Source organism: Dipodomys merriami, unplaced genomic scaffold (assembly GCF_024711535.1).
Source record: "Dipodomys merriami isolate MVZ:Mamm:240054 unplaced genomic scaffold, mDipMer1.0.p SCAF_6, whole genome shotgun sequence".
Lineage (NCBI taxonomy): Eukaryota > Metazoa > Chordata > Mammalia > Rodentia > Heteromyidae > Dipodomys > Dipodomys merriami.
Genome location: NW_027206179.1, coordinates 68,473,908 through 68,489,146, shown reverse-complemented (window position 1 = coordinate 68,489,146; position 15,239 = coordinate 68,473,908). Strand labels below are relative to the sequence as shown.

Genomic DNA, 15,239 nt, shown 5'->3' with positions numbered 1-15,239 from the left:
ACTAATGCGAAATTAGTTCATTAGTGCTGAAAGGGTGAGTCCAGTAGTAACTCTGGGTGCATTCTGCCACTTCTTAGCTTCTGTTCACCTAATTAGATCATTTCTGTTATTATCTATGTTACATTGGATAACTTGGTCATTTTTCTGCCCTTAGGTATGCTAGCTCAACCATCTTCATTGAATAATAATGAAACAGTACTGATAAAGAGTGGGCTTTTATTATGCCCTCCACCTTCCCTCTGTGTACTTTAGCATGTCACCTAGCTTTTTATAGAAAACATTTAACAAGTCTATATTTAATGCTGGCTTTCGGTCTAAAAGTTATGAAAAGGTATGTATTTGAGAGAAAATTTCATGAAATTAATACTTAATACTACTCTGCTTATCTAAAAGTTTAGCTAATTTGTGGTAAATAACCCAGTATATGTGAGGTGGCATATTGTAAGATAAATATGACAAAAATAGGGAGCCCTTGTGCTACTCTCACACTCAAGACTTCTTGAATCAATATATATTACTTGCCTTCTAATTTACAGTTCACTACCATATAAATAATAGAGTTACTATGTTTGGGAACTTATCTCTGCTTGATGCATTTACTTGTTACCATCAGCATGGAACCTAAGGTTTTTTTTTTCCCTACTTCTTTAGGTGCTCAAGGAACAGTACCTTGGCTACCGGAAAATGTTCTTGGGAGATGCTGTAGATGTTTTTGAAGCCAGGCGAACAGAAGCTAAGAAGTGGCAGAATGCACCCAGAGTTACTACTGGACCCACCCCTTTCAGCACCATGCCAAATGCAGCAGCCGTTGCCATGGCTGCAACACTTACACAGCAGCAACAGCCTGCTACAGGTCTGAATGCATTCAAGTTATAGCTTCTTACTGTTCAAATGCAGAGCATTTATGTGCAGTTTTATATAAGTCTTCCTTTTGTGTGAGCACTGATAAAATTTCTATAAATAGCTGTTCCAGTACAATCCAAAAATTGTGATAGACACAATTATAAACATACCTGACAAGAAATGCAGGGTAGTCTAGCAATAATTATATATCAGATATTGAATATTGTGACTTTACATGTTTGCTGTATTGCTATAAAAGCCCTATAGAACATGGTGTTTCACTACTGAATTACACTTAAGAATAGTATTAGATTCTAAAATTGTGATTGTATCATTTATTGTTTTATAATCAGAGCTCATCCATTCATATGTTGCATTTTCATGTGTGAAACTGGTAGATGGTGCATTTTCATTTTCTCTACATAATGACTGCACCGTGCCCACATTCAGGGTGTTTATCGACTGAAGAGATATTGAAAAGATCATAATACATTTTATTTGTATGTATTTTGTCTGGAAATAATGCAGACTCTCTAAACCAAATTTTGAAGAAGATATACACTAGAATTATATCTTCTCAAAATGAATGACATAGCAACAGATAGATTTTTTTTTTTTTTTTTTGTTGGTCCTGGGTTTGAACTCAGGGCCTGGGCACTATGCCTGAGTTTTTTGTTTGTTTGTTTGTTTTGTTTTTTAACTCAAGCTAGCATTTTAATTCTTGAGCCACCATTCCATTTCTGGCTTTTGGGGGGGGATTAATTGGAGATAAAATTCTCAAGAACTTTCTTATTTGGGCTGGCTTTGAATCTCAATCCTCAGATCTTAGCCTCCTGAGTAGCTAGGATTATAGGCATCAGCCACTGATGCCCAGCTGGGACGATGTTTGAGAAGTGGATTGCACATGAAATAGCATCTGGGAAATTGGGCCGATAATTAGTGAAATCAGATCCTTTCAGTCCCAGTTTAATTCCACTTGTAGAAATATTCTTCATGGTGTAGTTTTATAGTATTTCATTTTATCTGTTGTCCTATTTATCAGGCTTGAAGTTGGTCATAGGAAAATGTAGTTTAGTGGATATAGTTTTTTTTGTCCTTTCATCATTTATAAATTTTTGAGTGGGCTTATTTATTCCATAGCATGTGTCTTCTAAGTAGTTCATATAATCCAGTAGTAAATTATAGTACAAAGGAAGTTTTTAACAGTATGTACTTAAATTGCATTCAGGCTGCCTGTACTAGAGAAACATCTCTGGTTGCTGTTGGCAGTTTAACGAAATCCTTCATGTTTGGAGATATCATTGCTTTGCCATCAGTGAAGGACTGATGATAGATTTATGCCAAATCCACTATATTCCGTGGCTGGACCATGTGAATAGTAGGTAACATAGGCACTAATTAGATGCTCTGTAGCTGGCTGGAATGTAGGGCTCTACTCTCCAGTATGGAGGGGAAAAGCCATTATGAAGTTGATTGCTCCAAAGAATCTATCCAATAATTACTATTATCAGTTCTCATGATTATAATCAAACCAACTTTAGTGCCATTTTACTTTTTTAAAACCAGTATTCACCCTAAAATAGATCAGAAGGCATGGGTTGGAGTATTTATTAAAATTAATTGGTTTCCTTGAATCAATAAATGAGAAGAGTCAGTTACCTGAACTGTTGTGTTCTACATGACCATACTATGGTGAATATCCAAGCATAAAGCAAAATCACTTGTCAGCTTTTTTATTAAAACTTTCTTGTGTAGGCTGTTTCATCTTGAGAAATTTTAGGCTTTCACTCATATTTTTGGCTGAAAGATATGGGGGAAAAATATCTATACATATAGTGCTGACTTTGTGCTAAGTTTAGGGGTTACCAAGAGAGATGATACAGGTAGGATCTTTTTTTCTGTGTGGTGGGTAGAAAACATGTAAACATTTGTTTAATTTGGAGTAATCATCCCAAAGAGTCCTTCAATTAGGTCATATGTTTTAATTTTGGTAGACACTTGCCAAGTGTGTGTGTGTATGTGTGTATATGTGTGTGTGTGTGTGTGTGTGTGTATGTGTGTATATACTGAGGCTTGAACTCAGGGCTTTGCACTCTCACTTGGCTTTTTCCCCTCATGCTGGAACTCTACTGCTAGAGCCATGCCTCTAGTTTCAGCTTTTTGGAGATAAGAGTCTTGTGGATTTGTCTGCCCAGACTGGGTTAGAACTGAGATCCTTAGATTTCAGCTTTCTGAGTTACTAGGATTATAGGAGTGAGCCACAGCTTGCTATGCTGTTTACTGCTTTTAGTACGCTTGCAATTTTGGAGTCTACTTAAGTGGCAAGAACTGAAATTAGTCATCTACATAGTCTTTAGCTGTGTTTTCAATTTGAGTTGTTGAGGTTTTAGGATCAAGAATTTAAACAGTAGTATTAACAATTTTGTATTGTAGCTCTCTTTTCCTTTTTTTCTGCCAGGGTCATTTGGATAGTTATATCAGCATTACAGGCCAGCTGATGAGAAACATTACATGTAATGTCTATTCTGTCTTGTACCAAATGACTTTGCTAGTCCATTCCCTTTAAGCCTTCCCATTCATAATGTCAGCTGTTAGTCATTAGTAACCTCACTGTGATTATGAGGTTCATTGGCTCTGGTAGGTAATGACTTTGTTAGTTTAACCATTTAGTGATGCCCCTATTTGTTGCATTTTATTATCTGCCCAGGGAGTTAATCCCTCATGAATTTAAGTGCCAGTAACAAATTTAAATCATCTAGATGAAGTTAGGTAGAGCTTCTACACTTTTTATACACCATTGGTGAAATGTATGAAATGTAAGTTATTAGAGGAGTTTCAGTTTTATTTGCATGTAGATTTATTTCATTAATGTAAATAGGGATAAATTAACCTTTCTTAGACTTGCCATTTGAAAGTAATTGCTCTGTTGTCTTCGGATAGACTTAAATGACTTAGACCCTTCTTCAGTTTATTAGTTTTTTTTTTGCCCTTAGTGGGGCTGGGGCTTAAACCCAGGACTTGGTATATGCTAAGCACTTGCTCTACCACTGAGCTACACCTCCAACCCCCAATTCTTTCTTAGTGAGAAAAATATATGATAGGGGTTAGGCATGTGTGATTTATGGCTGTTTGTTCTGAAGCAAGAATTGATGAAAAACCAGCAGTGAAATGAGCATCATCTATCTGTGGATAAGTTGCATGTTAGTGGATCTTGAGTGCACTTGTTTGCAAGTGTCTCTCAAGCTTCCTAAAATGCTTAGACTTTCACATTAGGCTTTTTCGTATAATCTTAATTTAGGGTAGGTTTTTTTGTTTCATTTTGTTTTTCAAGCTGGGGTTGGATTTTGCTGTAGTGTTTGACACTTCAAAGTTGTTGATGTTTACATAATAAGATTTTTCTCATGAGACTTAGCTGCTGTTTTTACAGCAAGCTGAGACATTTGTGAGGAATTTTGCTTTCTAGCTTTTAGTGAAGGTTTGGACGTTTAAGGTATAGTGTTAAATAGGAACCTTTTTAACATTTTAGTTTCTCGTGGTTTTGTGATTTTTGTTGTATTTAACAACCAAAGGAATATTCCCCATTAAATCAGTAAGAATAAAAAATTTCAAATTGGGAAAAAGGCATTTTTGGTATTTGGGGAAAAATTATTTTAAAAGATCACATAGGAACTAACAGCACTAATTATATTAGGCAATTTTGCTGATTGTGGAAATTTTTTAAAAAGAAAAATTAGCACTTTAATCCTTTATCTGTAATGGCAGTTTTACATTTAAGAAAGTAGAATATGTTCTGGCAAATATAAAGTACAGTGCTAAACTTGATTTTGTTGTATGTGACTATATCATATAGCAACTTTTGTAAAATGTTACTCTTTGTGAAGATTCACTTTAAGCAATCATTGGAATATATTACTATTAATTTGATTTTATGTGTGGAACTAAGAGCCTCTCATTAAGTGAGTATTCAAATCCCAAGCAGACTTGAATTGTTTACGTAACTTTTGCCTAAGGTATTTAAGATTCTGCTTTCTAATAGTGAAACTAATATACATATATATATGGTGACCAGAGTATAATATATGCTAATACTTTGGTGTGGGAGATATTTACCATGAGTTTTTACTATTTAAAAATGTTATACATTTGCCTACTAGTTTTATAAATGATCTTGCCTTCAGAATTTGTGTGAAGGTACAAAGCTCAGAATATCATGTATCTCTTGTGCAATGAAAAGTCTTGTCATTATTAGCTATGAGTCTTGAGATCTTGAATATAATGATTAGAGACACTGTTCTGTTGCTCTTCAAGTCAGACCCATCCACAACAAAAAACATGCTATTTGGGTGACTTATGACCTGTAAAGCTGAGGGCTGTGGTGTACATTATTCTTTAGGGTCTTCCACCAGCAGTGCCTCCTGTTAACACGTGATACTAAAGTCTTTCAATGTAAAAGAAACTGGACGTGTGTTTTCTACATATTATTTTTGTTAGAAATAAGAAAATGATATGCTTAGTTTCTTTTTCCTATAGTAACATTTTACAAAACAGCTGCTAGGCAGGTATTTATTCTCAATCTGAAACTGGATGTAAAATTTAAATTCTTTTTTTAATTTATTTTTTTAGGAGTAGTATTAAAAACTCTGGCTGCTATTAGTTGTTTTTATTTTCTGGATAAAAGCTATTTGGAAAGTCCAGTTTTTGTTCCAGAGTAGCAAATTGTAGTTCCTCCTCTTTTGTTGTTTTTTTCTTAATTCTTTATAATTTTACACTACCTTTTGAATATACAAACCTCATTCTTCATTGGACAACTTGAAGGCTTCGATTTCTTTTAAAATTTAAATGTTGATATGTGTATTACTTTGGCATTCCCTAAACTTTGAGATGCACTGATCACTGTGCTTGAAAAAGACAAGACTGAAGATTGTACTATTAAATTTATTGAGTAATTTTCATAAATTATTTATCAAATGAGAGATTTTTAGATTTTTGTATTCTGCTTAGTTTAAAAAAAATAGTTGCAAAGAGGGGCTAGTAAGTTTGATGCTATTCTTGACAAACAAACTCAGCCAAAAATCTTTAAAGTAGCATATGGGAAAAGGATGACACGTGGCTCTGTATCTGAGTACATTTTCCAGAATGTTGGAAAGGAGCTTCTGAAATGAAGTTGTGAATGTATTTGATATGTCAAGGTGCGCAGTGGTGCCTTTTGTAAATGTTCATTATCTATCATTTAATCAGGTGATAAGTGGTGTGATGTAGCAGAATATAAGAATAGAACTCAATCATCACTTTTTGTGAACAAGTTGGAATTGTCATGTTACTGTGTAATTGGTTTGCTTTAAAATGAACAATAAATTTAATAAAATTAAACATTGTCTTGTTTTTTATCTATTTATTATCTATACCTATATATAATATAGGAATATTATGCCTAGTTTATTAGGTACTTTTATGAAGTAACATAGTTTTGCCATGTTTGTGTCAATTTCTGGATCAATTAATTGATATTTGACTCTAGCACTAGGAGCTTGTTTAAAAAATAAAATGTAATTACCAGCTAGTTTATCAGAAGACAAATTGGGAGATCATAAAATAATTGTAGATCTATATCTAAAATAATTATAATTTCTGATATATTAAAGACTTCAGGTTATATAGTCAATTAAACTAATATTTTTCATTGCAGTAAGCCTCTTGTAATTGGATTCTTCTAGGCAGTTTTGTTTAAAAACTTTTTTGAGGAGGTAGATAAATTACTTGGGGCTGGTAAGTTAGATCAGAAAGACATCTTGAAAACAAAAGTTTTAAAATAGAATTTGTTAAAAGTAATCTCTGTTCTAGTTTTAAAATAATTTGGTAAAGAAACTTTAATCTTGAAAGAGTAAGGCAAATTTGTTTCCCCCCCATTTTTTTTCTTTTTCTTTTTCTTTCTTTCTTTCTTTTTTTTTTTTTTTTTACACCAGGGCCACAGCCATCTCTGGGAGTTAGTTTTGGAACGCCATTCGGCTCAGGTATTGGTACTGGCTTGCAATCAAGTGGCTTAGGTTCTTCAAACCTCGGAGGTACACTTTAACTTTTCTAATGTTTCATTGAACTATTATACATTTGAATTGATAACCTGCTTTTTAAAAAAAAAAATCTAAGAGAGTCTGCTGCTATTTTGGACGTTAAAGTTCTATCTAGCAAAAATGATTCTCTAAAAATAATCATTGCTTTCTAATGTTAGAGTTAGAACTTAAATCACTCCCATCTTCTGTGATTACTAAATCAAAAATGCATTTAAACTATCAGTGGTAGGGAGTTTCTATTCTCTAATCAGCATACTGAAATGAACTGGAGAATTCCTTACCTTTAATTGAATTTTTAAAATTTAGTAGTCTTAATATTTCTGGATGATTTACATTGTCTCCTGCATCCCTCAAAATGAGACTAAATGGGGAATTAATTTTGTTATGAATAGCTTGACTTGTGTCCATTTCTAAATACTTTAGGCAGATCTGACTGTATACATACTTAGAGGCATGAGTAGTTGAACTTACTTTAATAATCTCATAAATTAGTAAGGTCAGTTTTCAACAAAAACTCATGCTAAGTAAAAATGCACTCACAACTCTTTGATACAGATAATCTAGTATTAATTATATTTGACAATCACACTGTAGTCTGATGACTAAGGCTTATTTCCATTAAAATAGGAGAGGCCCCTAAGCTATCAAGATAATTCAATATAGACTCTGTCCTATAACTAAAATTATGGCAGGCAATCCAGTTCCCATAATCTATTATGTAACCCAGTTTGCCATTTTAAGAGTTAAAGGCACTGATAACTGTTCATCTCAATCACAGCATAACCTAAAAGGAATTTGAATGTGTTCATATAGAACACATGGGGAATTAGTCTTCAAGTACCTAGGATCTGTAAGTGAACAGATTTATTTAAAAATATTTAAATTGTAATAAAATAAGGAAAAACCTGCCCCATTTCATGTTTGCCACTGTTAACTAGGATAGTGTTGTGCTCAGAAGCTATTGCTATGGAATTGACTTGCAGTGACTAGCTTTTGTGTAGTTAGGCAGTTTCTCAATGGTTAAGATTATTAATCAAAAATGTTTCGGCATAGAGTAGAATAAAATTATCCTGTGGTAACTGCTATTTACAATGTGCATGTCATGCTTATTTATGAATTTAGTCAGTCTTTGTTTTTCAGAATAAATAGCCCTCAAGTAAATATATCTGTAACTTTATCCAAAACCTTCTTTGGATAGTCAGTGAAATTTCTAGCACTTTTGCAAGAAATATATCAAAAGTTTTAATACTTTTAAGGATTAAGGAGATTTCCTTGATAAATCCAGTGTTCTCAACACTGTATATATTAGACTTTGGTAATTTTGGTTTGACTTGTAAGTGTCCTTTAACCTGTGTTTTATGTACCATTGTATATTTTTCTATTACCCTTCCACCAGGATTTGGAACTAGCTCTGGTTTTGGATGCAGCACCACAGGGGCCTCCACATTTGGATTTGGAGCAACAAATAAACCCTCAGGAAGTCTTAGTGCAGGTTTGTGTGCTCCTGCCTGAGTCCAGGCAGACCTAAAGATGCAAATCATTGAAAATGCGTGTTGTGATTTCCAATAACCCTGAAAGAAGCATGCAAGCCTAAGTGATTATATAGCTTTCTCTCTTGTAGAAATTAAAGGGCAGGTGTGTAGATCTTTGTAATAAGACTTCTAAGTTTTACTTACTAAATAACACCTCTTAACTAAATGGAAATTTGTTTGATTTCTAGAAACTAACTCATGGTCAGTTTTCTCATTGTTGTGAAAATGAACTCATCATTGTGAAACTTCAGTTCAGCCCTTTTAGTTGTTGTTATTATATATCCAGAAAAACCATATTTAATCCAAAGAAATTTTCTTTGGCTAAAAATCCCTCTTGATTTTAAGAAAACAACAACCTTACAAATGATCATTCATTTGGTTCTATATTTCATTTTTGAAATGCATATAATCTGTTGGCTCTTTTAGTAAAAAGTTTCCAAATTTGGTCTGTTTTTCATTTACCCTGTACTCATAAATAATGACTTGTTTTAACGTGTAATGCATAGGGTTCAATGCATGTTGAAAAGACAGGCAAAACACTGTTAAAGGTGTGTTTAAAATTAGAGAATTTGAAGGAAATTCCATTTACTATTAGCTTAAAATCAGTACTTCCAAGTAGTATTATACAGAATTCAGTGGTTTCATGATTATAAGCTAAATATTGTGTTAGTTTCTGGGGCAGCTGTAGGACTTGGTCTTAATTATGTACAAGTTCTTATAATCACAGCAGTAAGTACTGACTGATTTTTGCTGTACTCATTGTCTTGAGCACTGTGAGCCAAAACCTCCCTGGAGGGCTTGGGGTACAAGGGTGGGTCCAGATATGATTAAAGTATCTCTTCTGCTTGATGCTAAAATACTCTCAGTGGGCTGAGGAGAAAGAAGCCTTGACGTAGCAAAGATTCTGGCACCCTGAGCTTTCCTGTAGATTGCAGTTATTGGTGATATGGTTTCTCTAGGCTTGCATCACTAAACTTCTGTCTCAAGGTGCCACTCAGTTGTTCACTAAATTATTTCCCTGTAAAATTTCTTGTATTCTGACGTGGAATCTAGAGGCCTAGGATATTTGTTATTCTTAGAAACTGTATATTCTTTCAGGTAGAAGAATTTATTGCTCATTCCCACTTTTCATATTTGTTTTTTTTGTTTGGTTTGTGATTTAACTTCTGATATGAATATTTTCTTCCCCAAACATAAGGCTTTGGCAGTTCAAGTACATCTGGGTTTAACTTCAGCAATCCTGGCATCACGGCATCAGCTGGTTTGACATTTGGGGTGTCCAATCCTGCCTCTGCAGGTTTTGGAACAGGAGGACAACTCCTTCAGTTGAAGAAACCTCCAGCTGGAAACAAAAGAGGAAAAAGATAAACACGGGTTGATATGCTGAGAGAATCCTTAGCAGGGTTGTTCATTCTATGAATCTATTTTTCTAATGATGCAATAATTGGATTGCATCCCAGATTTATAAAGTTTTGATATTTTTCCCTCTCTGGAATTGGAACTTACTTTGTTTGTCACACTGAACATCATCTTTCTTGTAAATCTTAAATACAGTTGTATTTTTTTCATTGTTTTTATTCTCCATGTAAGAAATGTTCTGATTACATTACTGATTGATAGTGGTAAAAGAGCCATTAACCTAAAATCTATAATTTAACCTAGTGTTAATAGTGGTGTTTGTTGATAAGGTTTATATTATGTGTATATATGCACATTGGTTTCTTATACAGACGGTATGAACTCTAGGGCCTATACTAGAATTAGTTTGTTCCTTGAAAAGGCCTTTTTGAACTACACTGCAGGGCATCTTGTGAATATGTAAGTAATTATATACAGAGTATTGCACACAATTGTGTGTGCATATAAAAATATAATTACACATAACTTTTGCCTCCGACTGTTCCCCTTTTCTAAGAGTATTCAAGTTTTCACTTTTAAAGCTTCAAATCCTCAATGCTTGTAGAATGGATCACTTAGAGTTACTCTGTCGATTCAGTTTTTTGCAAGACTTTTTCACGCTTATTGCCATAAATATATAACCGACTCAACTTCATTGCCCTAAGTTTTCTCCATTTTTGTCTCAACATTAGCCTTTAGCAGCTACTCCAAATGAAGAATGCTGTAAGACTCATCCACCAGATTTCAGCAAACTTTTATTACCCTGTATGTCCTCATGTTACTGCTAGGAGATCTTGTTTCCTTCTCTTGAGATGGACTTTTCAGAAGCGTGTTTGAACTCCAGACTGGTGTTCTGGTTCAAAGAGCTATCAAGCCAAATTGAATCTATGCAGGTGAAGGATGCACTGTTAGTTACTTCAGCGAGAACTTCTCTAGCTGTTCTAATACAGAGTTCCTTCTTAGAGGGCTATTGCTGTTGACACCAAATAGAATGGCTTCTCAGCCTTGTGATGTCTTAAGTGAATACCTAATTTGGAATAGAGAAAGTATTTTAAGAAAGAAAATTATTCTTTTTAACAAACTCTTCCCCAGTTACAATGAACAGAGCTCCAGATAGCACATAGCTTGTCAGGTTGCATCTGTATAATATTTGTCTGTGTTATTAGTAGTGGTGTTGAGTGCATGAGAACCCTTGGAAAGAGAACTGCCTTAGTCGTGATTCAGAGAGAAACCATTAGATAAGCCTGTTTATCTTAAAGTACAGTTTTCAGATAGGCTATAGACACAGAAGTCCAATGGAAATACTTTAATTTCTTACATGGAAGGTTTGTACATACTGTGCATCAGTGAATATTTTCAGAATTGTTTTCCCCAAGATACCTTTGTTTTTCTAAAATAGGTATGGTGTATATAAGTATGCGCACACATATATATTTTTAGTATAATGTTAGTTGGGTTTGATTATAAAAGTGGTGTCTTTTATTTCTCTGCTTTTAACAATGATTAATTAAGTTGATTTTTTTGCATCTTTATGCATTAAGATTAGGAAAATTATTTGTCTCTGAGCACTCAACTTGTTTTTATTGTTGTGTATCTCTAATATTGCAGTCCCCAAATCCAGATCAGGGGGGAGGTTAGGAAGAGCTGTGATCTTTGCATTTTCAATTACTGTCAGTTACGTACACAGTTAAACGTTTTTTTTTTTTAAGGATATTGCATTGTGTTACAAAAATATGAATATTTATATTTCTTGATGTTTTTGTTTATATACTTTGCATTTTCATATGTTGAACCACTGGAAATCTGTAACAGATTAATTTGTGATAGGAGTCTGAGTGTGTTGTTAACTGTCTTGTCTTCACTTTGTCCAGCGCCTATTATGGAAACAATAAAATCTATTGTGTCAGTTGCTTTGAATTTTTATAGGTGTCAGTAGTTGTTCTTACTATGTAATTTTATAATTGCTTTTTATTTGGTTGGTTTTAGTTTCCTAACACTATAGTGACTCATATATCTTGCTTGCTGTTTGTTTGTTTTTTTCTGGCCAAAGACTGAATACAGGACAGTAAGTTCTTTGTCACCTGATTTTTGTCTTCTCAAAATGGTGAACACACTAACATTGAGTATTATGTGAAAAGGAAAAGACTCCTTCTAGTAGACTCAGGTGAGCTCTCCCCAGACTATCCATGTCCACTTCAGGGCTTGGATGGATCTCTGCAGACCTTTCCAAAGTGTTCTTTTCATTATATGTGTGCACATGCCTGTTCTTGTTCCTTTTTTTCTTTGCTGTCCATCATTTTTTCCTCTTATTCTCTCAGCTCCTTTTTCTTTAACAAGTAATTTAAAAAAAAAAAAGTCATTCTGTGGTTTGTATATTTTCCCATCAGTGGTATATATCATCAGTCTCATTATGTGTCCGTGCACATAGATTTACATTTGTATCACAAGGATAAATAGAAGATGTCTAATGGTCAACTGTTCCCTATTGGTAGCAGTTAGACTCATTCTTTTTATTTTTTAAAATAATTATCTTTAGTTGTACAAAGGGGGTTTAGTTGAACAGTTGTGAATGCAGTGCATCTTGATTAGTGTCAAAATCTTACCCATCCTCTTGGTTTACCTGGTTCCATTTTTACATATGTACATTGAATAGTATGTCTGTATTTGTCCACTTTTCCTCTCTCCATTCATCTGTCCTCTCCCATTGACTTTACCCCCTAACCAACGCAACGCATTTTCTAGCTTCTTGGTATTTATTTTGTCAGCTGTTAGTTGTGTTTAATGTTTTTTTTTAGATTGATTCTGGAAGAATTGTTAAAAGGGTATAAAAGGTCCATATTTAGTGGAAGATTGTTTCTCTAAAATGTGATGCCAGTGTGTGAATACCAATATCCTAGCATTCTCTGTAATCCTGGTATTTATTATCCATCTGAATATTTGTGAGGTTGAACTTATAAACATAAGTATTTATACATATATATTGTCAGTGTACATATTCATTTAATTACATTTTACTGGCTTTGTCTATTTTATTCTAAGTTATTTAAGGTTTTCCTTAATGATATTTGGAGTTTTGTTAGTTGATTTTCTTTTTCCTGATGAGGTATTAAGTCACCTGGGTTCAGAACCTTGCCCTGCCCCTATATGATTTGGGGCGGGTTATCTAGCCTTTCAAGGTTTTAGTTTGATTGTCTAAAAATGAACTTTTCACTGGGTGCTGGTTACACACACCTGTAATCCTAGCTACTCAGGAGGCTGAGATCTGAGGATCTCGGTTCAAAGCCAGCCCAGGTAGGAAAGTCTGTGAGACTTTCTCTCCAGTTAATCACCAGAAAACTGGAAATGGGGCTGTGGCTCAAGTGGTAGAGCACTTGCCTTGAGCTGAAGAGCTTAGGGACAGTGCCCGGAGTTCAACTCCTCACCCCCCCTCCAGTGCCCCCCCCCAAAAAAAAAGATCTTATAGTGGACGTGTTATGCTAGTAACTTTAGGTAGGCCTTTGACCACTTGGGCCATGTCTCCCAGCCCACAATCTACTTTAAAGCACATGGGTAGTAAAAACCCTGATACTTTAGAAGCATCAATTATTCATGTACATACAGCTCCACTGTTGTAAATAACAGCTATATTTACCAAGTTTTGTTTTTTGTGTTGATGCTGGCATTTGAAAGCAGGGCCTTGTGCTCTTGTTTGATTTTTTCATTCAAGGCTGAGGCACACCTCCACTCTCCAGTTCTGGCTTTTTGGTAGATAATTTAAGCTATAAGAGCCTCCTGAGTAGCTAGGGTTACAAGTGTGAGCCAAGTATGGCGGGGTGGGGGGTGGGGGGGGCTAATCCTACGCTTTCCATATATTAGTGCATTTAATCCTTAGTGTGGGTACTATTGCAGATGAACTGGGAGCAGAGATATTAAATAACTTTTTTTTTTTTTTTGGTCAGTCATGAGGCTTGAACTCTGGGCTTGGGCACTGTCCCTCAGCTCTTCAGCTCAAGGCGAGCGCTCTACCATTTGAGCCACAGTGCCACTTCGGTTTTCTAGTGGTTTATTGGAGATAAGAGTCTCACAGACTTTCCTGCCCAGACTGGCTTTGAACCATGATCCTCAGATCTCAGCTTCCTGAATAGCTAGGGTTACAGGCGTGAGCCACGGGTGCCCGACTTTAGTAGTCACTCTTAAGTGGATGGGCCAAAGTTCAAGTGGAAGCAGGCTAGGTAGTCCTGTAACTCTTAATATCCACAAATTGCGTTTAAAAAAATAGATAATGATAAAATGATAAGCAGAAAATTGTAAGAGGAGATATCAATTCAGAAATAAAAAAAATTAGTAATAGGTGACTTGTATGCATATGATTGTCTAAAATAAATTTTTGGCACATATCACTTGTATACTGGAGGGAGGATTATTGTGACATTTGCGTATACTATCATTCTCCCAACAATTTCAATATATTTCATTGTTCTCTTTTCATATGCGCAAAATACTTAAACTGTATCCATCCCCATTCACACTCTCCATTGACTCTCCCCTCAACAGGGTCCTTCAATTTCTTTTTTTTTTGGTCGGTCGTGGGGCTTGAACTCTGGGCCTGGGCGCTGTCCTTCAGCTCTTCAGCTCAAGGCGAGCGCTCTACCACTTGAGCTACAGCGCCACTTCTGGTTTTCTGGTGGTTTATTGGAGATAGGAGTCTTGGTCTCTCCTGCCCGGGTTGGCTTTGAACCGCGATCCTCAGATCTCAGCCTCCTGAGTAGCTAGGATTACAGGCGTGAGCCACCAGCACCCGGCTCCTTCAATTTCTTGTGTGAAGATGATTTTGTATGTGTGTGCACACAGGTGGTCCTGGGGCTTAAACATAGGGCTTGGGCACTGTTACTAAGCTCTTTTGCTCATTACTAATCACTCTTAACATTTGAGCCACAGCTCCACTTATTGGTTTTTGGTGGTTAATTGGAGATAAGAGTCAGACTTTCCTACCTGAGCTGATTTCCAACTGCCATCCTCAGGTCTTATGAGTAAGGGTTACTGGTGTGAGCCACTGGCCCCCAGCCCTTATATGTTCTTAAGGATTGAGAAAGCTGTTGCCAGTGAACAGTAGACATTGATTTTCCATTGCCTTTGCAATTTTCTTGTAAAGTTGATTCGAGAATACCAGCTCATCCTAATTGACTGTATATACAGTTCTGTTTATACCACTTTGCTTTTTCTTTTCTTTCCTTTTTTTCTTTGGGGTGGGGGGTATCGGTTGTGGGGCTTGAACTCTGTACCTAGGCACTGTGTCTGAACTCTTCAGCTCAAGGTGAGCACTCTACCACTTGAGCCACCACACCACTTCCCATTTTCTGGTGTTTAATTGGAGATAAGAGTCTCATAGACTTTCCTGCCTGAGTTGGTTTTGAACCAT

The 15,239-nt window shown here is 35.4% G+C and overlaps 1 protein-coding gene across 2 annotated transcripts in view; it reads left to right on the top strand.

Moving 5' to 3' along the window:
- The window catches only part of Nup58 (nucleoporin 58), a 58,281-nt gene that overhangs the window by 35,833 nt on the left and 7,209 nt on the right, over positions 1 to 15,239 (top strand). Inside the window, exons 12-15 of one of the 2 annotated variants that reach the window (XM_070003098.1) lie at positions 652 to 853; positions 6,807 to 6,905; positions 8,308 to 8,403; positions 9,642 to 11,764. In XM_070003098.1, the coding sequence (XP_069859199.1) occupies positions 652 to 853; positions 6,807 to 6,905; positions 8,308 to 8,403; positions 9,642 to 9,811 (567 nt within the window). In that variant the 3' untranslated portion in view covers positions 9,812 to 11,764. Of the gene's footprint in view, positions 1 to 651; positions 854 to 6,806; positions 6,906 to 8,307; positions 8,404 to 9,641; positions 11,765 to 15,239 lie in introns of those variants that run through there. The other variant, XM_070003099.1, reaches the window with a different exon arrangement.